We start from the raw sequence: 27,747 nt of genomic DNA, 5'->3' as shown, positions 1-27,747 counted from the left end.
ACCACTGGCCTAGACTGTAATCAAGTCACTGCACTGAAGATGTTGTTATCCTTAAAATAAATTTAAAGCTCAGCTTTATGCCTCCAGATCTGCAATCTCTCAATGAGTGTAGAAAGCTACATACAAGTGATGTACCACTACAATCTTTGTTTAGCTATGTGGACATCTAAAAAGCCAAATAGCATTTGACTATTTTCTCAAAAGAATTTATAAGATCATTGGGGTATCTGAGCTCCTTTTAAGAGTTATCACACACTGATTTTTGAGATACCCTATACATAGAACAGGAAGCAACTGCAGTGATTTTAAAGTATGGTATCTGTAGACAATTGCTGATCTTTTTAAAAGAATGAACACCAAGTATTCCCTGGACTTTTACTACATCAGTTACCACTACAGAGGCCACACAACCAGAAGTGAGCTGGATTCAACAAGTTGTTTATTAAATCCCGACCACCTACACCTGTGCACTCATCACTGAAGGCCCAATTTGGCTTGCAGAATCCATTGTTGGTAGCGATTCATGAGAAGAACCCAGATTTGACTTCAATGAGAGACGGACCAGGCTCTTAAAGTCCAGGATGCATTTGTGGCAGACAGACATTTTTACCTGTAATTAGTAACCTTATTTTGGGGGAGAACATGGACACCAATGTCAAACCCCACAGAGCCATTTTTATTTAGTCACTTCTCAGAGTACAACTGCACTTTTTAAGCAAAGGAGTGCTTTATAAATCTGTTTAATAAACTAAATTCCATAACCTCTGTAAAGGCAGTTATTTCTTTTGTGGTAAGAACACATGATTAGGTGTCTGAAAGCAATTTTATCCATATTTCTTACAGAATATTTCATATCAGGGTATCAGCAGGACAACTTACACAGTCAACATTTTTAAGGCACAGCATACTCTAACATATCCCAACTCACCAATAAGAGAAGTTACTCTGAAGAGGTTATTTTTAAACTAATAAGCTCATTCAAAGATATATTCCCCATCAATGGGGTCTGTTCTCCCACTGGATGACAGCTACCTTCCACGAATGCTGAGTTAAGAGCACTATTAGTCCCCATACACAGATAGGAGCCTCAGATCTCAGTTGTATTTCCACCAAGAAAAACAGTGCATCTTGTTTCCTGCAAACTAAGTTGAAAACTGCTGTACATTTGTGTAGACAGGGGAAACTACATTTAATACTGGTAGGAAAGTGATGTTTGACTATCAACAGCAGTGAGGCTTTTCCCAGCACACTGACTTTGGAGGAATTGCCATACCCAACCACCACTGTTCTGTAGAGATGTGGCTTTAGAGCAGGGGTAGGCAACCTTTCAGAAGTGGTGTGCCGAGTCTTCATTTATTCACTTTAATTTAAGGTTTTGCGTGCCAGTAATACATGTTAACATTTTTTAGAAAGTCTCTCTAAGTCTATATTATATAACTAAACTATTGTTATGTAAAGTAAACAAGGTTTTCAAAATGTTTAAGAAGCTTCAATTAAAATGCTGATCTTACGCCGCCAGCCTGCTCAGCCCGCTTCCAGCCTGGGGTTCTGTTCACCTAGGCCTGCAGCGGGCTGAGCGGGGCCGGCAGCCGGGACCCCAGCTGGCAAGGGGCCAGCAGCCGGGACCCCAGACCTGGGCGGGAGTTCAGGGGTCAGGGCAGAGGGTGCAGGGCAGAAGGCTGGGTGTGTGTGGGGGGGTTCAGGGGTAAGGGCAGAGGGCTGGGGGGGGTGTGGAGGTGCAGGGCAGAAGGCTGGTGTTGGGGGCGACTCGAGGTCAGGGCAGAGGGCTGGGGGTGTGTGGAAGTGCAGGGCAGAAGGCTGGGGTGCTCGGCTCGTGGGGGTGCTCCCAGCCCCCTGCCCTGAGCGGCTCATGGCAGGGGGCTGGGAGGGATGTGTCCGGTTCCACCCCCTTCCCCAAGGCCCGTCCCTACCCCTCTCTGCCTCCTCTACAGAGCAGCGAGCACGCTGCCGCTCGGCTCTGGTCCGCTCCACCTCCCCCTCCCCCTTGCAAGGGCCATCGCCAGCAGGGAGAGAGAGGGGGAGGAGGAGGGGCCGGAATGCACCAACCTGTGGGAAGAAACGGGGGAGGGGGGAAGCTTGGCTGCCGCAGGACCAAGCTTCTGCCTCCTGCCCCCGCAGGGGAGAGCGGTGGGCGGGGTGGCTGAGTGGGGCGGGGGGCGTGCCACTCAAAATCGGCTCGCGTGCCGTATTTGGCACACGTGCCGTAGGTTGCCGACCCCTGCTTTAGAGAGATGGGGCCTGGGTGTGAAGCGATAGGCAAGTTTTCTTACTAAACTGTTATTCCCAAAAGCAATCTGTTAGGGAAACATTTATTTTGCATCTTCATTAGTTCAATGAATACTGGCAAGGTTGGTAAATTTGTTACACTCATACTGGAAACTTCATGAAATTATAGCTAAATTGAAAGGTTATTGCATTTTTTCCCTAAACAATGGAATAGACTAGTCTGATTTTATACTGAATTAAAATTAACTTGTGCATAATTAAAATGAAAAAAAACTTTCCTTTTACACAAAATACCACATCACCCACACTGCATTACATATCAGCTTATGGTTTTGGCACTGGGATACTAAGCAACCAGTTAGGAATTAGAGTTTAATGGCAAGAGCTCTATGACCAACAGAAAGAGTGAAGTGTCATCTACTGTATTCAACAATTTGTCTGAATTACCAAAGTGTATAAGAAATTAGTTTACAGCAATTGCATGTGAAGTTAATTCCCCCAACCTCTTATGTTTCTGCAGAGCAGGGTGGTGAATATGGTGGGAACATATTAAAGTTAACACGATTTGCTACATGGTATGAATGTAATATTAAACAAAAAAGGGTGATATTTACTGCATTGTCAAATTCCACATTTGCAAATGCAAACAAGAAATTAAGATACAATTTTTATTTCTGTGACCAAAATTAAAAATATCTTTAACCACAATTCTGCTTCATCACAGTGTGGAAGGACAGTAATATTTCAAGGATTTATTGAGGCATATCTTTACATACAAAAGTAGAGATTGAGGAAAAGCCAGAGTAGTCTATACACAATGCAGTCTGTGTACATTCTGAAGCTGTAGCTATTTATACATTTTCCCAACTAATCCCTTATCCAATGATTTAGAATGTTTTATACCATCAGAATTTCTAGATTAATTATTAGAACCATTAACATTGAGCGCATATATTTATACCCTTCAATTGCCAAACAATCCAGATGGCTGAGAGAATGTGACCTAAACTGGGTTTGCACAGTTTTGGGGGACAGACTATTAACTGGGGAATGCACATGGTCTGAAATGGAGATCTTAGCACAGGATAACCGATGCTGCAGCATATTTAAGACTAAAGATCCCAGGTGAAATACTGGCCCATCTGAAGTTATTAGCAAAACTCCCATTGTTCTGCAAGACCAGGACTTCCCCTCTTGTTTTTGAGATGCAACACTTAGGGCACATTTTCTTGCTCTTCATATTCTTTGCAGATACTGCACCCACAAAAAAATTAAAGAATGGAACAAAAGCAAACACTTAAACACGTTGAGGGGTGCTAGGGGAGATCTAAGCAGTGCTCTGAGCAAAAGACATTGAAGTGAACATGAGCGAGTTCATATTAAAAAGAGTAAAAGTTATCTTTATCCAAAATAGAGACATTATTGCTGCTAAACTTCTGCTACTGGCTGAAAAAGGGAATGACATGGGAAATGGCGAGACTGTGAGATGAACTATGGGAGCTTTTAAAACTCACTATAAACTTTTTTGCCCTACATGTACTGCAACGTTAATGGCTATATTGAAACAGTTTTACAGTTTCAAGTGAAAACTAGTGTCGTATAGTTTAGAAAGCAACTCCAGAGGTTAATAAAGACCCCAGTGAGGGAAAATTTATTTCCCACTATCACATGGAGCAACAGTTCTCACTACAAACCTCATCTTCAGTTAATAATGTAAAGAAAAACCCACCAAACCCTTCTGTTCCATACTTGAAAAACCTCTTTCAGCACACTTAGGCCCCAGTCCTGCAACTGCATCAGAGTGAGCTGACCCCCGAGCTTTCACAAGACAGTACTTAGTCATCAGAAATGACCCACCACATTTACAAGAACATTTCAGGAGTATTCAAAACAGTAAATGTTGGTACTATAAGAAATGCTCAACTCATTTCTTAAAAGAATACAGAGACACTGGCTCTTCAGGTACCTTTCCCAAGGTGCTACTTTACAAGTTTAAATTTAAAGCATTTCTTTCTACAATGTCATCTGTGCAAATATGTATCTGTAAGTAATATTGCACATTAAAAAAAGCGTTGTAGTGAAAACAGGACTGAGAAGACATATGGTGTTCTCCAAACAGAATAAAAAGCTATCTGTACAGTAAATGCTAATTTAAAGAATGCCAAGATTATTTAAAATCTAAGCACATAATACTGACAGAAAATGTTAAATTGGACAATATACATATAAATTACATTTGCAAATACTTGTAGAAATTTTAAACATTTAATACTCTTAATTTCACAAATCAGCTAGGTCATCACTGTCAAACAAAGGATCTAATTAATTAATTTAAAATGTCCCCTCCCCCCCACCAGAAAAATACAATGGAGAAACAAAACTTGCATTCTTAGACAAAGCACTGGAAAGAGTCAAAGCATTTCAGCTTATAGAGGTAGTACTAGCCACATCCAGCTAGAAATACATTATATTTGTACTATGATGAAATAATGTAGTAAAATGTAGAAAGACTATAAAATTTACAAAAATAAATAGTTCTGAATGCTTTAGAAAATGCAAGATACTTCACTGACAAGTGTCTTGAGTCTGCTTTTCCGACCATAGGGAAGTGACATTTGTTTTAATATTTTTAAAATATACCTATATCTCTCGTAATGCTGATGGATTTGCACAATCCAAATATGCAACTCCAATGTATGCCAACTTGGCATGTATTTTAATATTAAAAATAAAATCTAGGCTTCAGAGATTCCCATTTAAAATTCATTTTGTATGTAAATTCTTCTGACAAATTAAAAATTGCACATAAACATTTATTCAAAGGGGGGAGGGGTGGCGGGTAAGGATACGTGCATATGTTTTTATGTCAATACACACACGCACCCCCAGAAGGAAAAAGATGATTGCACAATTTGTCAAATAAATAATTTCATTTAAAAAACTGCCACTTTTTTGATTTATAACAGACATTTTAAGAACTGCTCATGGACAACTGTGTTTTGTTTTAAAAGAAATTCCTTGCAGCTTTCCCAGTGGCTTTATCCTCAAACCAATGATAAGTGGCAGCACAGAAAGCATCTTTGGTTAAAAAATAAATATCAAGATCCAACAAGAATTTCCATGATATGGTCCAACTCACTCAGATCTGTTCTACATATCGGAATATTGTTTGTTGAGGAAGAATTGCAAGATGGGAAGGTTTTCAATGTTTCTTCTGTAGCAGCAGAAGGTGGTCTAGGTGCCATTAGTGGGGGAGAGCAGAAGTCGGAATCATACATTGAAGTGTCAATATCTTCAAAGATGTCATCTATAGCCAAATCTTTTAAGTAACTGGTTGAATTTGAAATTTCAAAGGAACCAAAAACACATTCAGCTCCCTTCAAATCTTGTCTATCATCTTCTAGTTTTAGACATGTGTTTTCAGGAGACTTCGGCGGCTCATCATCTCCAGCTGGAACCAAAGAAGTAGGTGGACTTATATCTTCCATGAAGTCCAAATCCTTCAGAATAGATGAAATGGCAGATGACATGTCATCATCTGAAACCATCAGCAGGCTATTTTCAATTGGGCCTTCTGCAGACCACGAGTTACAACAGTTAGACTCTTGCTGGCTGCTACCTGAAGGCAAATGTAAAGAAATTCCAGATGAATCAATTCCTGGGTAGCTGGAAGGATTGGGAGCAATGCCATTGCATACATTAATTGGCTGCTGGCTACTCTCTTGTCTCATTTCCTCCTGAATTTGCCTTACTGTGTTGGCTATGAGCACAGAACGGTGTAAGTTTGGTTCCACCAGCATTTTGTAAGTTTGTAGTTTAGTGAGGCACATATTCAGCACTAACTGCCTCTTAAGTGGATATGGCAGATTTCGACTGGAATCAAAGGCACTTGAGAGACCAGCCATGTTCTCCTCATAGTCACTCAGCTTGCGTTTTAGGCCTCTCCCCAACATGAACCTGCAAAAGAAAAATTCTAGTCAAACTTTTAATTAAGCATCATTGGAAAACACCACACACTTTTACAAAAGCTATATTACTAACAGTGGGCAAAGGGGAAAGTGGAGACAGTTTGTATAAGTTAATCAATGCTAATGAGAGCTGATCACACATAGCTAAGGGAGCATACCCTCTCTTCCCCAGAAGTTTTTATTTCTATTAAGAAAGATGTACTTATTCCAACTAGATTCCCTAATAATGCTTACAATTTTAGATTAGAGAAAAAAAATCTAAAAATCAGCTACTTAATCATGAGATGTGAACTATATTTAACAATAGTGAGAACTACAAAAAATTGAATCAACAGGACCATATTGAGGCTTCTTAATAGCTGCATAATTTTTTAAAAACTGAACATTTTGCAGGCTTACTAGGCCAAATATTTTGAAATAAAGCTCACAACCCTTCCAGGTTAGAAAGACAGAATTACAGAGGAACTCAATGAAGATAGGAAAAAAGGTTCACAGTTATCCTGCCAAGTAAAGAGAGGTTCATTATTATAACTGCCCTAGCTATATGGAATATTTCAGAATTTGTATTATAGTAATCCCTTGTTAGTGGATAATATAGTTAAGATTGCAAAACAAGTTTCATTAACCTTATTTTCATATGGTCAAAACTTGCAGGCTGAAATTTCCTTTCCTGAATTCCTCTCCTCTCCCAACTGGAACACAAAACTGTCTGAGTTGATTGAGTTCACCACAGTCCCTCCCCATGCCATGAAATTTACAAGATGGATTTTGAGACTTGGCATGTAGAGATAGTAGCTCTCATTGAATAGATCAGCCACTAGGTATGGTTATATAATAAAGTTGTGAACAATAGAAAAATTAGCTACTACACTCCCACAATAGAAAACTGTATTCAGTCAGTGTTCGAGACACAATGTGGGTGAGGCAATATTTTTTTATTGGCTCAGCTTCAGCCCAGACCTGAAGAAGAGTTCTGTGTAAGCTCCAATATCCTGGGACTGGGCTGAAGAACACGTCAGTCAGTGTTCATATGTAGATGTGCTTCCTACGTACATACATGTGAAGTGCACCCCATTTAATGTATGCCAGTAAGTACCAGTGAGGCCAAAGGACTTAGAAGTGTAAGTTCCTTCATAAACGCAAACTTCTCAATGGATGTTGTCAGCACTTATGCTGCCCTAAAACATTACATCAGGGATTTCAAGCCATTTATGTGCTTATGCCACTAAATGTTCAGACAATTTAAGAGTACAGGCAGTGAAAAGGCAGCAGGGAAGAGGTCCAGATATGACAGGCAAGGGAATTTGGCTGCAGGACAGCCCTCTTTTCATTGCTGGTCAAGAAACCTGCCAGTCATTACACCAAACAGTGAGGGATTTTGATTTATGGATAATTATTTTTTCTGGAGACTAGAACACTCCAGACTAGTCTCTAAGAGAGAGAACAAAATCAAACAAGAAGCCTACAGTCTCCCTTAATGAGCTAAGTGGGGAGTAGAACGCATCATGCCGTTTCATTCCCAAATGGAAGAAGTGCAGGTAAAAGCTTATTGAAGAATCTTAAGGGGAAAGAACAAGCCTGCTGCTTTTCAGTGATGCTACTGGAGGAGGTAAGTGGAATTGCATTGCACCAGAGATGACAATTGCAGGCTCCTGTAGGCTCTCGCAGTTAGATGATCCCACAGATGTTAAGGCCTTGAAAACAGAGGTATTCATCTTGGACTCCCCAGCTAAGGTCCCTATAAGCTGCGCAGCAGCCTATTTAGCGCTATGCAGGCGCTCAGGGAACCCGCCCGGGGACCTGCTGAGGCCGGGACTCCCCTCTCCCCTGGCCCCAACCTAACCCAACCCCCAATCTGCCGCAGTGGCCCTCCGGCCCCAACTACGCCACGGCCTGGGCCCCGGGGCCCTCCCCTGGCTTGGCCCCAGCCCGGACCTGCGGGGGCTGGGGGAGGAGCGCCTATCCTGCGGCCCTAGCCTCGGAGCTGCTGCGGCGGGGAAGAGATGCTTTTCCCCCCAGCCCAGGTGCTGCTGTGAGGAAGAGAGAGCTGTGCGGGAGTCCTCACCCCACCATAGCTCCAGAGCACCCTCCTGCACCCCTCATCCCCAGCCCCATCCCAGAGCCTGCACCCCCAGTCAGAGTCCTCACACCCCTGCACCCCAACCCTCTGCCCCAGCCCTGAGCCCTCTCCCACACTCCAAACCCCTTGGCCTCACTCCCACCCCATGAATTGTTATGTGCACCGACCGATATGAAGGTGATGTGTCACACATCACCTCAACAGTGGTGCACATAACAAAATTCATTCCGCACCTGGGTGGGAAAAATTAGAGATAATAGTATAGGTATGCAGCTCCCCCGCCCACCACCACACACACCCCAAGCAGCCCACCTACACACAGTACCCAGAATTCAGTCTTCCTCTCAAAACTGTTCCATAACTGCCAACATTTATATAAAACCCCATAAATTCCTCGATCTCTTCTTACTCATCAAAACTGATTTTTCACAGATTTATAGATTCCAAAGCCAGAAGGGACCATTGTGATAATCTATTCTGATCTCCTGAATAACACCAGCTAGAAAACTTCCCTGAAGTTATGCCTAGAGAATATCTTAGAAAAACAAACATCCAATTTTGGTTTAAAGATTGCCAGTGATGTACAATCTACCACAACCCTTGGTAAATTGTTCCACTGGTTAGTTACCCCTCACTGTTAAATTACTTTTCAACTTGAAGGGGAAAGTAAAACTTTGTATGCTGGACTATTTCAGTCCCATAGCTCTAAACATACTAGGAATTTTGTATTGCATGTGTAAAAGTTACTTTTCTTTTTTTGGGGGGGGGAGGGGGGAGAGAATGTGCTGTAGTCCTTGTTAAGAACTAATTGCCAAGTTTCACCTGGAGAAATTCAGCAGCGAGTAACATGTTCATTATAACTTCATAAAATCTTACACCAGAAAAGTCCTCCCTCTAACCTTTCATCTCAAAAAGTGAATAGATTTTGCTCCATATTCTCTTTCAGCCCCCTCTTCCCAAATTCACCTACAGCCTGAGAACACATACAGAAAATCGTATCTAAAGATTTTCAGAAAGCTAAAAGGAAGGTAAAGTTTTATAATGAAAGTCTCAACATAATATTAACTATAAAATTTATAAACCACACATTTTGCTATAACAGACACAACTGCTCACATTTACAGCATGCAAATGGAGAGAAGCTGTGGCAGAGAACACCACAGAAATGCCTACAAAATCAGAGACAAGGTGGGTGGGGAAATATCTTTTATTGGACCAACTTCTGTTGATGAGAGAGACTGGCTTTCCAGCTACACAGAGCTCTTCCCCAGGTCTGGGAAAGGTACACAGTGTCACAGCTAAATACAGGTTTCAGAGGGGTAGCTGTGTTAGTCTGTATCAGCAAAAACAATGAGGAGTCCTTGTGGCACCTTAGAGACTAACAAATTTATTTGGGCATAAGCTTTCATGGGCTAGAACCCACTTCATCAGATGAATGGAGTGGAAGATACAGTAGCAGGTTATATATATGTGTGTATATATATATATATATATATATATATATATATATATATATATATATATATATATATACACACACACACACACACACACTACATGAGAAGATGGGACTTGCCTTACCAAGGGGTGGGGAGGTCAGTCTAACGAGAATTCAATTAACAGTAGAATACATTACAAAAACTAATTTTACCATACTAATTTCCCCCTACTGTTACTCACACCTTGTTGTCAACTGTTTGAAATAGGCCACCCTCATTACCACTACAAAAGTGATTTTTCCTCCCTTGGTAGTCTACTGTTAATTGACTTGTCTCATTAGACTGACCCCCCACCCCCCTTGGTAAGGCAACACCATCTTTTCATGTACTATCTATTTGTGTGTGTACGTATACACACACCTGCTACTGTATTTTCCACTCCATGCATCTGATGAAGTGGGTTCTAGCCCACAAAAGCTTATGCACAAATAAATTTGTTAGTCTCTAATGTGCCACAAGGACTCCTCATTGTTACAGCTAAATACAAGATCAAACAAATAGTTTAGCGTATGTATTTAGCACATATTCTAAGAGACTATTCAAGGTGAAGTAGCCCATTAATACCCTTGTAGTCATAAGACAAAAAGGGGAGTTAGTGGGTTACAGATTGTTGTAATAAGCCATAAATCCTGTGTCTTTATACACTCCATAATTTTTAGTGTCTAGCAAAAGTTATGAATTTTAGCTCCCAAGCTCATCTTTTGAAAGTGTTGTGCAGGTTTCTTTTGATGATGAGGACAGATAGGTCAGGTATAGAAAGATCGCTTTGTGAGATGGTGTTCTTGTCTTTTATCACTTTCCTATGAGAGTTCATTTAAGAGTATAGGATTGTCTGGTTTCACCCACACCGTTGTTATTGGGGCCTTTAGTGCAGTGGATGAGGTACACCACATGTTGTGATAGGCATGTGTAGGACCCAGGGATCTTGGAAGGTGTGTTGTCAGTGGTTGTTGATCACTGTAGAAGTGGAGGCATGTCTGCAAGTTTTGCATCTGTTGTTCTATCAGGGCCTGATGCTGCTTTGAGTTGGTGTGTCCTGGTCTGTGGGGAGCCTGCTTTTGATGATGATCTTGGAGAGGTCGTGGGGGTTGTGTGAAGGCCAGAAAAAGGAGTTCAGGGAAGATTTCTTTCAGATGGGGTCTCCATCGAGTATGGGTGGTAGTAGTTTGACGATACCCCAGATGGGTTCCAGTGTTGAGTGGTAGGTGACAACTAGTGTGTGGTCAGAGGGGGTTTTATTTCTGTATTATAACAGGCTCTCTTGGAGTACTTGGGTGGCCCATTCCATGATGTGAATTACTTCTCTGGTGGAGTATCCTTGTTTGGAGAAAGTGGTTTTGAGTGTGCTAATGTGTATCCCGAACTTTCTCCCCAGAGCATATTTTGTGGTATCTGAGTGCCTGGCTGTAGATAGATTTCTTGGTGCATCTGGGGTAGTTACTGTATCTATGAAGATAGGTGTGCTGATCCGTGGGTTTCTTCTATGTAGTTGTCTGTAGGGTTCCATTGTTGAAGCTGATTGTGGTGTCCAGGAATTTGATGTTAGTGTGGGAGCATACCAGAGACAGTTTCATGGATGGGTGGTGGTTGCTGAAGTTGTGGTGGAAATTAGGAGGGATTTTAAGTGGTCTGTCCAGAGGATGAAAATATAATTGATGTGTCCAGGGAATATCCTTGTTTCTGTGGTGCATTTATCCAGAAATTCTTCTTCAAGGTCCCATGAAGAGGATGGCATACTGGGGAGCCATGCTAGTACCTATGGTTGTTCCCATGGTTAGACAAAGTGTTTGTTGTTGAATGTAAAATTGTTATGGGTGAGGATGAAATGGATAAGTTTGGCAATACTATGGAGTGGATATCTGAGGGTTGTCCATTGTCTTGTAAATATTTGAGGCAGACAGCTATGCAGCCATTGTGGGGAATGTTGGTGTATAGGAAAGTGAAATGCATGGTGGCAAGGATGGTGTTCCCAGAGAGATTGTTAATGCTGCAGTGTTTGGACACTTCACCTGGAATGAGCCTCAGAATGTGTTAACTACTTATGCTAAACTATCTGTTCAATCTTGTATTTGGCGGTGATGCCCTAAGTACCATTCCCAGACCTGAGGAAGAGCTGTGTGTAGCTGGAAAGCTTGTCTCTCACCAACAGATAAAATATCAATAAAAGATATTACCTCACTCACTTTGTGTGTCTAATATCCTGGGACTGACACAGCTACAACAACTCTGCATACTTTCTCAGACAAATTAGGGAAATACAGGTCTGACGCATCTTACACACGTTTAACATGCGCGATTTCAACTTTACGCGGTCGGCAAAAACAAAAACAAAAAAGAGAAACAATTTTAATACTATACCTGTAGTGCAGGCGATTTCGCCCGCCATTGAACTCAATGGGGTTTTAGCTATATGCGGTTTTCGCTTTACGCACTAACCGTGGAACGGAAGCCCCACGTAAGATGAGACAGACCTGTATAGCCTAGATGGAGCTACTATAAGATGGGTGCATAACTCATTGGAAAAGCATTCCCAGAGAGTAATCACCACAGTCAAACTGGAAGGGCATATTGAGTGGGGTCCCGCAGGGATTGTTCCTGGGTACAGTTCTGTTCCATATATTCATAAATGATTTAGATAATGGCATAGAGAGAGTACATTTATAAAGTTTGTGGACAGTACCAAGTTGGGAGGAATTGCAAGTGCTTTGCAGGATAGGATTAAAATTCAAGATGATCTGAACAAACTGGAAAAATGGTCTGAAGTAAAGAGGATGAAATTCAGTAAGGACAAATGCAAAGTACTCCACTTAGGAAAGAACAATCAATTGTACGCATACAAAAAACGGGAAATGACAGGTAGGAAGGAGTACTGCGGAAAGGGATCTGGGGATTATAGTGGATCACAAGCTAAATATGAGTCAGCAGTGTAATACTGTTGCAAAACAAAGCCAACATCATTCTGGGATGTAGTAGCAGGAGTGTTGTAAGCAAGACACTGGAAGTAATTCTTCTGCTCTATTTCATGCTAAGGCCTCAGCGGGAATAATGTGTCCACCTCTGGGCACCACATTTCAGGAAGATGTGGGACAAATTGGAGAATCTCAATCATTGTCTAACCCAGCAGTTCTCAAACTTTAGCTACCCGAGGACCCCCATTTTCATTTAAAATTGTTCATGCTCAGCCCCAGACCCTGCCCCCACTCCACTCCTTCTCCCAAGGCCCCACCCCTACCCTACCTCTTCCTGTCCCCACTCCACCTCTGCCCCTCTTATTCCCACTCCCTCCCCTGAGCAAGCCCTATCCCCGCTCCTCCCTTCCCTTCCAGTGCCTCCTGTACACTGTGGAACAGCTGTTCAGTGGTGTGCAGAAGACGCTGGGAGGGAGGAGGAGGAGTTGATCAGTGGGGCCAGTGGCCCTGGACATGACTTGTGGATCCCCTGGAGTACCCTCACAGACCCCCAGGGGTCCATGGACCCCAATTTGAGAAACCCTAGTCTAACCTGTTCTTAAAAACCTCCAAACACCTTTCAGGGATGATCTAATTATTACTTAGTCCTGCCTTGAGTGCAGGGGACTGGACTAGATGACCTATTGAGGCCCCTTCCAGTCCTGCACTTTAGGATTCTATGAAGTGGCTCAAAACAACAATGCCTTGATATTAACCAGTCCTACTACTATACACATTAGAAAAAAGCAGTTCTATATTTGAGTTGAGTATTTTTTCCTATTTTTTTCTACTTGGTTGCAGTAGAGAGAACACAGCGTGGCTAACACTCAGCTATAATATGCAGTTAAAAAAAAAAAAACGACTTCAGTTTCTGCTGAAGACACTGGTAAAGCCTGGACCTGGTTTTGTCCATACAACTGGAAAGAGTTTACTCCTTAGACTCAACACAAAAACAATCAAATTAGACACCCAGTGGCAGATTAATGTCAGATCCTTTGCACGCCAGGATCCAGGCCCAGCACACTGTAGAAGGCCTCCCAACTTCCCTTTTATGTGAGTACTGGGTAGTCCAGCTGACTACTTTAGCTGCCAGTCCATTACCACACATTATCCATTAAGACAATCTGCTGCTAGATTTCTGGGTAGAGGGGAATGGCAGGAAGAAAGCCCCTTCACCCCAGAGGATGATCCCATCTCAGATTTTCAGAACATACTGCAGGGCTTCCAATGCATCCATCTGCCTGGACCATAGATTTAGCATGTGCATAGTGGTCTAGCCAAGCGATGGCATCTTCAGTGGCGTGATGCAGTTCTTCTAGGCCACCGCTGAACCTAGTCAGCAGGCATTCATTGATAATATGCGTCATTTTCTGTGTTGCACCACAGCTGAACTGAACCAGAACATAACTGAAGAGTGCTGTCTAAGGTAACAGGATGCAAGAGACGGAGCAGCACTTAGGAACAACTGGGGGTGGGGAGCAGAGGGGGAAGGAAGACCGTTAGGTGGGAAAGGAATGAAAGTGAGACTCCCTCATAGTCTCTGTGTATTTTGATGTAGATGTTCCTGTAGGAAATCAAATTTGCCATTCAAATGAACTTTTAAGTTACACGTGGGGCTAGTAGTTCTGCCTATTGTTAAGTTGCCTAATACTTTCCATTATAAAGATGTTGCTTTCAGTTGGTTTTAATTTTGCCAAACTTCAACCATCTGGGTGGAAGTTTTCCACAAAAATAGTTTAGTCTTGTTCTTTGAAACAACTGGAGACTATACTGAGCAAATCACCTAAATCAAACTTTTAAAAAGTGGCCATTAATTGTCTCTCTTTTTCTGGGTGCTCAACTTAAGACATCTGGAGCCTGATTTACAGAAATGCTGAGGACTTAACTGTAGATCAAGTCTATAGAAAATGTGCTTTGAACATATACAATGCAAAAATAATGTGAAATACTCAAAAATCAGATCCTATATTATTCTAATTTTGGGTGTCCAATTTGAGATTCTCTGGCAATTTGGGGAGCAATCTTTGGGGGGGGGAAATCTATTTTAGGAATAATGTCATTACCCCATCCCATGGGAGCCTTGTGAAAATAATTTAAATTAGTGTTTGCAAAGAAGCCATCTGCTATGGTGATGAGTGTCACAGAAAAGCCGTGAGAAAATAATCTAATTCTGCAATCAGTGCAGGGTTTAGATAATGTGCAGCAAAATGGCCTGGAACCACATGCTGAACAAGGATAAAAAAAAATATTGAATAGCTTACCCATTCAGGGAGCGTCATCCATCCTGCACACTGAATGAAAAAAACAGTATGTGATCACTTAAATAAAGACTAATACATATGGACAAGAGGGCCAAATTAAGGTTGTATAGGACACCAAAAATCTAGTATTTCTTAACTTTTGAGTGTTTAAAATAACTTGAAGGTTGCAAAGTCAATGTAATTTTTCTGCAATGCATATTTAGGCTTCATTGTCAATCCAGGAACCTTTAGAAGTCTAATCAATTTGACTAATATGGATAAATGATAATCCCTACATTCTCTCAGAGAGAGGTGCATAGTGTTTGAGTTACTGCAAACCTATCAATTTTAGTAGGAGACACTCAGCTAAATTCCAGCTCACCGCGCTGAAATTTTCAGAGACATGGACATTAAAAATCCTTAAAGCTGCATGAAAGTTTTATATAGTTTGTTTTAACTTTTCATTTCACATAGTGTGCCTATCACACTAAACACTCCAACACACACGTGAATTAATGCCCTCCCTTACTTCCTCCCACAATATCTAAACAAAATAAGTTCCGCCTCCTTAATACTAGCTGTCCTAGAAATGTTTAATACAGTTTGAGTGATTGTAGCTTTCTAAAACATTACACTTAAAACTCTTCTAGTACATGAAGAAGCCTAAGAGCAAAGCAAATTTGTTTTTAACCAAATCTATTTCTAAATCCATAAAGGGGGCAAGACTTAGAATACCTAGTCTTATTTGCAGCAGCCTTAACTATGCCTGTTTAATGTGGCTGTCTGCCTAACTGCATGAATGCTGCAAGTCTGTTTTTAGAAGCTAGATAATTTTAGAAGTATAGAAATTTTTAAAGAGGAGAATAAAACTAAAGCAGCATTGCAATAACTCTGCAGCTAACATTTCCGCTAGTAACCACGATACTACCGTCATTTTACACTTCAATTCTGTGTCAAATACACTCAAACGTTGACCTACAAAGGCATGAAGCCTCTCTTACCAAATAAACCACATTTAATCAGGCCTTTTGCTTTACTTTCTAGTATAAAATAATTTGTCAAATTGTCACAAGAGTATATCTTTAACAAGCTGCTCCAGGTTTCTATGGGTAACTTACCTTTTAAGAGTATTGTAATTTTTTCTAGGTACTCTTTTTTTCAGTGCTGCTCCATTACGCAGCATGGAACTATGACCACATTGTTTAATTTTGTAATCCGCTTCCCACTATAATTTTTGTTACAGACGAAGAACCAACCTCTATCAATTCCATACCTAGATAATCCTGTGTTACTGAGTGACTGCTCTCCAGTTGTCAGTCCTTTCAAACAGCTGACAGAACTGTACAATCTGGTCAACAGAGAAGCACAAACTGGACATGCTAGATTGTAGGAGGAGCTTCTGGAAACTGCTGTGAAGTGTATCCTTCTCGCTTTCGCCTAATTCCAGGAAGCTACTCAACACTCAAAAATAGGGCCCTAGCAAAATGATCATGTGGGTACGGATTTCAAAATTCCACTGTAAATATACAAAGTGAGCACAGACTAAAGCCTATGTCAACATAAATCTGAGATTTGTACTTATCCAGTTAGAAATGAAAGGACAAGTTATAGATTACACTTTCCTTAAAGTTAGATAAAAACTAGAACATATTCTAGAAAATAATTTAGGGTCTCCATTGGAGTCCTTGATCATGACGCACACAGAATAATTAAAAATAGGGAATTCTACACTTAAGTATTTTGGGTACTGTCCTCTCATCTACTTAACCAAGTTATCATACAATGTGAACCAACATTGAGTTATAGGTCATTTATGATGGAAAGCTTACATTAAGAGTTTTGAAAGCCTAATTACTTTTTGCATATTAATAAAAAGTCAAAAAAGCTTACTTTTCACTGTTAAGAGGGGCAAATATTACCATCCATGTCAGTAAGCAGAGAAAAGCAACAGAGTCCTGTGGCACCTTATAGACTAACAGATGTATTGGAGCATAAACTTTCGTGGGTTCAATACATCTGTTAGTCTATAAGGTGCCACAGGACTCTGTTGCTTTTTACAGATCCAGACTAACACGGCTACCTCTCTGATAGTAAGCAGAGAGGAGCTTGCATCCACAGATCCAGTCTGGAGTAGGTGCTGGCTGAGCAGCATGCTTCCCACGTAAGACCCATGGTAGCTCCACAGGAATTTTGCCCCTTTGGGTTGGGAGAAAGCAACCATGGGCCACAATACTAAACTGTACTCAAGTATGAAGGAAGTGGGAGGAGACAGGAAGGCATGTCACTGATCAACCATCAGCAAAGAATGCCAAATGGGATGCCTGGTTAGAGCAGGCAGCGATGCAAAAGAAACACTCCAGGCTCCCAGAAATGTTAACCTTGAGAAGCCTGTGGCAGATTATACAAGTGCTACAATTTTAGAGGAAGACACCAGCTCCATCTGTCACAGGGACTGATGCTGCAGAGCAGCTGCTGCTGACATGTGGTGAGGAAGTGCAGCTGGAAACAGTCACAGGAGGAAAGCAGTGAATGATTGAGTTAGAATCTCCCATTATTTCTGCTTGGGCAAGCCCATTTCCTTATTTCCTCTTTCTCCACCTTCATAAAACATCCTACTTGGAAGTATGCAACATTGCTAAACTTTAGAACTGCATGTGGTGCAAGTTTCAACAAGAGAAAGCTTCCAAGAAAGTGAATTTATAGAATCTAGGACTGTATACAGTGTGCACACTTTTCCTTCTCATGAACAATACCCAGCACTGGGGCTAACTGGCATTCATTTGCTGTTACAGTACATGCTGATGGACATGATCTCTAAGGAAGCATTTGGCCTGTATTATGCAGGCGGTCAGACTGGCTGATCACAATGGTTTCTTCTGACTTTAGAACAGAGTTGGGCAAACTACGGCCCGGGGGCCGCATCCGGCCCTCCAGATGTTTTAATCTGGCCCTCGAGCTCCCGCTGGGGAGCGGAGTCCGGGGCTTGCCCCACTCCAGCGCTCCAGCCGAGGCGCTCCTGGAAGCAGCGGCATGTCTCCCATCCAAAGCCTAAGCGTAGGGGCAGCCAGGGGGCTCCGCACGCTGCCCCCACCCCAAGTGCTTCCCCCGCAGCTCCCATTGGCTGGGAACCGCGGCCAACGGGATCTGCTGGGGCAGCGCATGCAGATGGAGCAGCGCGCAGAGCTGCCTGGCTGCACCTCCATGTAGGAGCTGGAGGCGGGACATGCTGCTGCTTTTGGGAGCTGCTTGAGGTAAGCGCCACCTGGAGCCTGCACCCCTGACCCGCTCCCACGCCCCTGCCCAAGCCATGATTCCCACCCTCCCAACCCCTCAGTCCCAGCCCAGAGCACCCTCCTGCACCCCCAGCCCCACCCCAGAGCCCTCAATCCCTCCTGCACCCCAACCCCCAATTTCGTCAGCATTCATAGCCCGTCATACAATTTCCATACCCTCATGTGGCCCTTGGGCCAAAAAGTTTGCCCACCCCAGCTTTAGAATCTGTAACTTGGCCTTAATGGATCTCCTGGTGCGTTTCTTTCTGCTCAAGTGAGGGGTCACTTTTACAATCATCTTTATTGAACTTATGCCTGTTTAAGGGCATGTCTATGCTACAAAATTAAGTCAATTTAAGTTAGGTCCACCTACAGTAACCACAGTAATTAAATCAGATCTTTGTGTCCACACTACGCTCCTTCTGTCGGCAGTGCGGGTCCTCACCAGAAGCACTTGCACCGACTTTAGTGGGGCCTTGTGGGGCACTGACAACTGCAGCCCCACTGCCCCGGGCTGACAGCCGGAGTCCTGGGTCGGACAGGGCTCCATCTGTCAAAGGCAGCAACAGTGTCTACACAGACACTGCGTCAACCTAACTACATCAACCTAAATGCTACTCCTCTCACGGAGGTGGAGTTATTAGGTTGGTGTAGCGGGCGAGTTAAATGGGTGGGCGAAACATTGCAGTGTAGACGTTTACCCAGTTAGGCTGACATAAGCTGCCTTATGTTGACCTAACTCTGTAATGTAGACCAGACTTAAGTCAGGTATACTACCTTGTGGGAATAGCCACAACAATCATGTTTGCCCTTCTTATTTCCAAGTCTTAATTAACTAGAATAACTATACCAAGAAAGTCAAAATCAGAAACGTAGAGCTGGAAGGGACCCTGAAAAGTCATCAAATCCAGCCCCCTGTGCTGAAGCAGGACCCAAATAAAACTAGACCAGTGGTCCCCAACGCGGTGCCCGAGGGTGCCATAGCGCCCGCCAGGGCATTTATGTGTGCCCGCCTACTGACAAGGGAGCACCCCGCCAACGAGGAGCGCGGCCGCCGGACAAGCATTTTGGCAGCGACGCTTCTCGATGATGTCGCTTCTCGGTGGCATTTCGGCAGCTGGTAATCCGGCACCCGCCACACTGAAAGTTGGGGACTACTGAACTAGACCCTTCCTCATCGGTGTTCATCCAGTCCGTTCTTAAAAACTTCTAGTGATGGGGATTGCATAAGCTCTCTTGGAAGCCTATTCTAGAGTTTAACTACTCTTACAGTTGGAAAGTTTTTCCTAATATCTAACCTAAACCTCCCTTGCTGCAGACTTCAACAGCTGAGTCAAGGGAGAGAATTATTCCAGGAGTGGGTGGGTCAGCTTGTGTGTCCTGCATCATGCGGGAGGTCAGACTAGATGATCATAATGGTCCCTTCTGACCTTAAAGTCTATGAGTCTATGAGATTAAGCCCCTTACTTCTTGGCCTACCTTCAGTAGATATGGAGAACACCTGATCACAGTCTCCTTTATAACAGCCCCTAATATATTTGAATACGTATCAGATCCTCCCTCAATCTTTATTCCCCTCAGGACTAAACATGCCAATTTTTTTAACCTTTTCTCATAGGTATGGTTTCTAAGCCTTTTATCATTTTTGTTGCTCTCCTCTGGACTCTCTCCAATCTGTACACATCTTTCTTGGCGTATGGTGCCCAGAAGTAGGCAGAATACTCCAACTGAGGCCTCAGCAGTGCTGAGGATAGCAGAACAATTACCTGGTTTTACATACAAACTCCTGCTAATACACCCCAGAATTATATTAGCCTTATTCACAGCTGCATCTTGTTGTTGACTCATTCAGACATGGCATATAATTTGACTGACATGCTTTCAAAATTTCAGATTTTAGAGTGCCCATATGACTGTACGAGGCACTTAAGATAAAACACCTAAAAGACAAGTCTCACTGCCCCAAACTTACAATATAAGCGATGGACTTGATAGACAAGAGGATAGGGCAAGAAAGGGCACAGGTTATGGAGATTTTACATGATGACCCAGTTTAAGTTTTCATACATCTTGGTGGTACCTTTATTTTTTGTAAACACTCATTTAATGTAGGCAATACTAGAGAAGTGAGATTTTTAGCAATAATTTGAATTAGGTGAGGGTTAAGAGTTGGGGGCTTGAATAGATTCTGAAAGGGTGGTGTTGTAAGCACTAGGAACAACATAGGAGGAGGTATGGAGATATCAACATAAGGGTGCTTACAGTAAGTCAGCAAATTAACAGTGGCCATCTAGAAAGGAAGTTAGTTGTAGGTGACTTTTAGAAATAGTTATAATTCAGAACCATCAAATTGTGCACACAGCTAGTATATGTAACTGTGTGAACTTGTTATCCTCATCTTTTCTCCTTCCCTGCTACTATTTGCCACTTACCTATCAATCTGTGGTACGTATCTGGCTCCCATCACTGTAGTATCTGAGCATGACAATCTTTAGTGTATTAACTAATGTACTTGTTGCATCCGGTCTTAGGCTGCAAACATCCAAGGGTAAGGGAGCATATCTACCCACATTTTATTTCAGTACCTAGCACAGTAAGGTCCTGACAACTGGAGGTTGAGCATTCCTGCAATGGCTACTCCCTCTCCTCCCCACAAAAGAGAGACAAGAGCAGCAAAGAGGTAGAGAAGCTAGTGTTGTTAATGGAGCAGAGATCAAGGGACAAAACAGAAGTGACCAGGTTGGACATTAGGAATGGATTTACACTGACAACCCAAAATAGCTTACATAACACAGCAAGGTGTGATTGGATAATCACAACTGCTGCCCTGCTAGCCAAGGTCCCTGAGGATTTTACAGTTCAACTCAGGTTTCTATTAACAATGGGGCTGGGTCATTTTATGAGGTGAGACAAGAAGGATTAAATATATTATACTAAATGATAAGATATGACTCTAGCCTTATGGACAGAATGAGACTTAAAGAAAAGCATTTTGCTTTTTATTTTAGTCTAACGGTATGAGAGATTAAATAGGAGGTATGCATGTCTGAAATGGTTTAAAGAGGAATATTGCCACATACTGCCTTGAATCTTTGTTACTTCCAAAAATCTAAATTAGCTCTTGTGCAGTAAAGTTATTTATTGGAGCTAGAATCCAAAAGGAAATAGCTCCTCAAAAAGGGTGCCACAAGTACTCCTGTTCTTTTTGCAGATAATGTTAAGTGATTTTAGAGCAGGACATTTTTTGGTCCCCAAATACTGACAGATGCTTCACATAACTTTTAATAGTAATAGAGGGACTTATCTGAACACAGTGACAAGAGATAGTTAATATTTTCATAAAACTACAAATGAGGACAATCCACCTGCCAAACAATGTTTTTAATATAGACACGATTCTAAAGAGCACTAAATGAAATAAATGGAGAAACAATAGCCTTGGTAAAGCACAGGACTGGGAGTTCGGTTCTATTTCGTAACTTCTCTGCATTAGTTTCAGTATCTATAGACACAGGATAATTCAGACGTTTACAGGAGTGTTACAAAGCTAAACTAGTGTTCGTAAAGTACTACGGTCCTTGGATAGAAGGTGCTACTCAAGTGAAAAGTTTTACCTTCATCTAAAAATAAGAGGTGAAAAGAGGAAAAGTTTAGTAATAAAAATAATTATGCTAAGAGACTTTCTATATTAAAATGACCCTCATTCACAAGTCATTCTCTGTAAAGCAATGGTAATCAGTTTTCTGTGTATAGAAAATGAACAGCTGTTCACTTACTGCTACTTATTAGTTTCGGTATTTCATTCTTGGAAAGAAGCAGCTCTGTCAGGATTTGTATTTTTACCGGCTATAACAGCATGGTGTGATGTCTGTGGGACTACTTATAGCAATAAACAAGAAGTACTCTTAGCATCCAACATCTATCACTAGAGTCACTTGCAGGAAAGTAATGAGGTAGCATGGCTTAAAAAAAGACCAAAACCTATCTTTTAAAAGTGTTGTCCCCAAACTTGTCATTTGTGCGTATGATTCCACTTTCAGATGTGAACCCTGCAAGTATGTCCCCTTAGTATATAAAGTGTTGCAGCTGCTACATTTCAGCTGAGATTTTTGGGTGAAGGGTTTCAGCGGGAAGGAGGGGAGGGTTGTCATTTAAGCTAAGGCATAATGGAACAGTTCAAAAGTTGAACAGAACCAAATATGATCAAAAGTTACTAAATCTAGAAACTGCAGCAAAAGTTTAACTAATTAAATTTGAACTTTTTAACTGTGGTTCCACCAAAGCAAAATACAGCTGGATTGACAAACTAAATAAAAGATCATCAGATTCAATGTAATGCCTATTACCAGCTTTCCTTACTTGATAGAAAACAGTTGGAAAAAAACCTATTCCTTCTTTAAGTCACCTATCTACTGAAGATGCAAAACTATTGCATGTGATCACATATGTAACGCCATAGACAGAAACTGCATACAAGCTGCAGTGATCCAGATGAAAATCCATTGTCAGGAGAATTTAGATTATTCAGAATGATGAAATGCTAGTATGTGGCAGAGAATCAGAGAAGTTTTCACCACCAAAAATAAATAAATGCAACTGATCGGGGGGGGGGAAAGAAAAGGGGGGAAAAAAAGAAAAGAAGAAAAAAAAAAAAAGCAGTGTTTCTCCTCATACATAAGGCCATACATTTCAATATTTCACACAATTCACTAAAGTGCATTAAAACATTTGACTGGGTCAAACTGGAATTCATTCTTTTAATCACACCCAAGATTTTATGGTAGAGCAGCATATATCAGAAACACTGCCTCACAAGAGAGCATAGTAAATAACAGGTGCCACAAGTACTCCTGTTATTTTTACATAGTAATAACGTAACATAGGTATGTCAACACACACAAACCACCGCCACCCATCCCCCCCGCAACCCCACAGCAACAAGCCTCAGAACCTGGGTCTACAGACTTGGGCTCACACTACATAGCTAAAAATAGCAGTGTATGTGTTTGCAGTCCTGCTGGAGCTTGGGCTCTGAAGCTAAGCAAGAGGGGTGGGTTTCTGAGCCCAAGGGGGAACATCTACATTGCTATTTTTACTGCTCTAGTGCAGGGATTCTCAAGCAGGGGTATGCAAAGGTTTCCAGGGGGTACCTAGATATTTGCCTAGTTTTCCCAACAGGCTACATAAAAACACTAGGGAAGTCAATACAAACTAAAATTTCATACAATGACTTGCGCACACTGCTCTATGTACTATCCACTGCCATGTAAGTACAATATTTATATTCCAATCGATTTCTTTTATATGGTAAAAATGAGAAAGTAATTTTTCAGTAACAGTGTGCTGTGATACTTTTGCATTCTTATGTCTGATTTTATAAGAAAGTAGTTTTTAAGTGAGGTGAAACCTGGGGGTACGCAAGACAAATCAGACTCCGGAAAGGTGTACGGTCATCTGGAAAGGTTGAGAGCCACTGCTCTAGCGTGAGCCGGAGTCTGTAGTCCTGGACGGTTTATTTTTATTTTTTTGCACTGTAGACATACTTCCCATAAGGCCCCCAATTCCTGCAGCTGAAGGGACTGTCAATGAGCATGCACCCCGGAGCTCACTGTAGGATTGGGGCCCTAGTTATTATAACGCAGAAAAATGGGGTCTTATGCAAACAATTTATTGTGACACTATAATGTTTAAGTGAACAGAAACTCACATAAAACATGTAATTCAAAGCAAATAATCTGAAGAAACTGTGCAGGTAAAAATAAGATTTCACAGAAAAAAACGTTACCTTTACAAGTTAGAAAGGTGTTCCACGTAGGAAGATTCTAGATTTTGTTTAAAGCGCATTCATCCGAAATGGTGTTGAACTATACAACTGTGATAACAGCCCAAGTCATCCACTTCAGTAGAATGATGCAACTTTAGGACAGAATTATAAAAATGTTCTATTACTATGACATTGCTTTACAAAAAATAAGTCCGAATATACTAAGACAAATCATCAGCATGAAATTTAAGACCAATTTCTTAAACTGACATTTTAGATATTCAGTGCTAATAGGACAACTATAAACAACTGAAAAACCTGAATTGATACAAGAGTCAAAATTAAGTTCATTCGATGCCTTGGGCTCATACTTAAAAATTCTAATTTATATTTTGTCAGCAGATCATGTTAAATGGTAATTACCTTCCACAATTAAACATAACACAGAAAACTGACCACCAAGTACCAGTTTCAGCTATATTAATTTTGCATCATCTTATCCAACATGCTGCAACAACAAACTGCTCTCTTTCAGAGGATTTCTAACATGATCATAAAGACAGCAGGCAGACCAAGTTATAAGTAAATCTTTCTGGATAACATACATATTGCAAAACTGATATCTACTGAGAGATGGCATTAGGCATCCAGATTTGGATTTTATTAGATTTTAGTTTAATGAAAATATTTTTCGCAGTAATTACCCAAATTTCCTCATCTTCAGTATGTATGAGGCCCCTAGGGAATACAGTGAACTGACCTGAGCCATAAATTTGCAAATAACACACAACATAGTATAATTTTCATCATACCCAGAGAGCAGAGTGTGTGTGGTTCATCAGTGCACAACAGAAACTGCAACTTGGATTATAACAAGGTGGCTGAAGTTCAAGTGATGCTAGTGGACTAGGCGAAGGCTTGAGGGTGTAGTAAAAGAGATTGTTCAGCCTCCACTAAGGTTCACAAACTGGGGTGCTCTGATAGTCTCATTTATTCTTGGGAGCAGATCCTCAGCTGATGCAAGTTGTCATAGCTCCACTGACTTCAGCTATCTGCCCCCTGGAATCCCATGTGCTGTTGGTAGCAGAGTGCTTTTTCAGTCTGTGCCTGGAATGTTTCCTCAAACTTGGACCTAGCCACAGTAGTCTGTCTATTTAGAAAATTCAGCACTGGAGTAAATATCAACACTATATCTAGTTGAAAACATATTCCTTTGTAACCAAGAACTAGCTTTTCAGTTTAAAATCTTCATTTCAACAATCATACTCAATTATTCATAAACCAATATTTTTGTTATCTGCAAGTACATTTAACATAGCAATTAGTTCTAATATTTCTATTAACAGAGAACACCTTACTTTATTAGCATCTAGCTACAGAGAGCTCTGTAAAATGTATGGGTTTGTTTGCTTTTCCACCTGAAAATTTCACCACACAGGACCAGCTGGTAAAAAGAGAAGTAATAATCCAGCAGTAGAACACGCTCGGTTTGAGACTAGGGTGACCAGATGTCCGGATTTTATAGGGACAATCCTGATTTTTGGGTCTTTTTCTTATATAGGCTCCTATTACCCCCCACCCCCGTCCTGATTTTTCACACTTGCTGTCTGGTCACCCTAGTTTGAGGCTGCCAATTTAACCCAACAATAAGACAACTATTCAGATACAACTCCCTACTCCTCACAGAAATTGGCTTCTTGAAGGTCTGCACCATTCTTGACAAGAAATTAAAATAGGTTTTTAACACTGAGTAGAACATTAAAAAGCATGACTTTTTTTTTTTGTTTAAAAAAAAAAAAAAGCACTAACATGGTTGATAGGCCTGAAAGTTAATGTACTTTAAAAAAAAATCTATTTGTGAAGCTCATGGGGAATATAGTCTTTATAAGAGCTCTGGAACAGACAAGTCAGTGTGCACACTCACGTAAGAAAGGATTTTAGTTTCAAACTTGAGATTAATAAAAAGATTTCATAATGCAAAAGTGGTTTTTAACAAAAGTGAAAAATATGCAACATCCTTCAAATTTCTTTACATATAGACCTTAAAGAACTATGTAGAGGATTAGCTATTTGGAAAGAACAGGAGTACTTGTGGCACCTTAGAGACTAACAAGTACCCCTGTTCTTTTTGCGGATACAGACTAACACGGCTGCTACTCTGAAACCTGTCATTATTTGGAAAGAGAGGATCTTTTCCTTAACTATAACTCATTTTCATGCTCCAAGCCACCAGTTTACCATTCTTAGTTAATTTCACACTGGTATGCAATGAGTGACAGTACAAAATACAAAAGACTATCAAACGCAAGTGGCCTATATACCAGAAAGCATTCATTTTTAGCATAAGCTGGGAACCTAATTGCTTATTCTGTAAATAGTTACCAGTTTTATAGACTATAAAAATATATTTCTCTTCCTTCTGTCCCCCTCCAATTCTATGTTAATTCTTTCAGTACCAATTTGTTTGTGGTCCACTTTTAACTTAAAAACACTGTAGTATCTGTTTTTTTATATTATTCCAACTCAACTGAACTTAATTTAGTGCCCACAGAACTGAGAGATCTGACACAGTTGGCTGATTCAGACATAAAAGAAAAGGCCACCATGCAAGCTTCCCATATAGTTCTGTAAAGGCACCTCAATTCTAAATTGCTGCAGCCTCTCTCAATAAATTGCAGCCCTATCTTGAGCAGAAATTATTAATCATGTTTGTTAGTGCAGCAAATTTGCAATATGCATAGGAGAGACTAGGATAATAGGTAAGTATGAGTCATTTGCTGGAAATTGAGGCAAACTTGGGAACTTATAAAATAGACACGAAGAGACATACGATAAAGGTACAAAGCAGTTATGTAGCGGCTGCAATTAGCATTTTTCCAAAAGGCAGTATGATTAAAAGCTAAATAATTGCAAACGATAGAGCACACACAGACAGGGACCAAGAAAGATTCTCTGACGCCATCCCTACAGCTACTATTGCAAATGCACCATTTATAATAAAGCCCAGGGGAGCCTGCCACCATCTGGCCTTCGTGAAAAGAGACTAGACAAGTTGGGTACTTCCTGAAAACGGCTGCCTGTGCCGCCCCCAGCAGCAATGAGCAGCAGTAAAACCAAAGATAACCTTGGGCTTCCTGAACTGTGAAAAGTTCCTCTCCTCCCCTTCCTCCTGCCCCGTTTTCCAGAGATTCCAGCCAGGCTAATTAGAACTGATCTGAGCGCTTCATCCCCGCCCGGACTGAAAATCGCCAGCCAGGTGTCCCCTCCTAGAGGCTCCCCGCAGCCAGCCAGCCAGGTTCCCACCCTCACCCCCCAAGTCCCTGCAAGCAGCTAGCCAGTCACCCAGCCCCCCAGGTCCCATCCCCACCCAGTCAGCCAGGTCCTCCCACCCCCATCCTCCCAGTCAGGACTCGTCCCCCACATAGGTCAGGTGTCCCCGTGGCCCCCCGCACGCCCTCAGATCCCGTCCCCCCAGCCAGGTCCGCTCCCCCCCTCACCAGCCAGCCACTCCCTCCCTCCCTACAAGTCCCCCTTCAGGCCCCTCTTCTCCCCCCACCGCACCACCTTTGCTCAGTCGCCCCGCTCCAGCCGGTGCCTCACCTGAAAGAAGAGCGAGCGGGCCGCCCGCTCCTTCGCAGGCTGCTCTGCCCTCCCCAGCCAGCCGGGCGGGCTCCCTCAGCGGGGCTGGGACTCGGACTCCTTCCAGGAGGAGGCGAGAGCCACCCCCGC

At 41.8% G+C, this 27,747-nt stretch overlaps 1 protein-coding gene across 1 annotated transcript; it reads right to left on the bottom strand.

Annotated features, from left to right (window-relative positions):
* Window positions 1-5,345: 5,345 nt before the first annotated feature.
* LOC135878603 (SERTA domain-containing protein 2-like) lies at window positions 5,346-27,689 on the bottom strand. Its single transcript, XM_065404309.1, has 3 exons — window positions 27,619-27,689; window positions 24,040-24,170; window positions 5,346-6,204 (listed from the first exon to the last, which is right to left on the bottom strand). The coding sequence occupies exon 3, from the start codon at window positions 6,198-6,200 to the stop codon at window positions 5,346-5,348; it is 855 nt and encodes a 284-aa protein (XP_065260381.1). The 5' UTR covers window positions 6,201-6,204; window positions 24,040-24,170; window positions 27,619-27,689.
* Between the last annotated feature and the right edge of the window lie 58 nt (window positions 27,690-27,747).

This window comes from Emys orbicularis, chromosome 4 (genome assembly GCF_028017835.1).
Source record: "Emys orbicularis isolate rEmyOrb1 chromosome 4, rEmyOrb1.hap1, whole genome shotgun sequence".
In the NCBI taxonomy this organism is placed as follows: Eukaryota; Metazoa; Chordata; order Testudines; family Emydidae; genus Emys; species Emys orbicularis.
The sequence above is the reverse complement of the archived record's forward strand: the minus strand, read 5'-3'. Positions and strand labels throughout refer to the sequence as shown.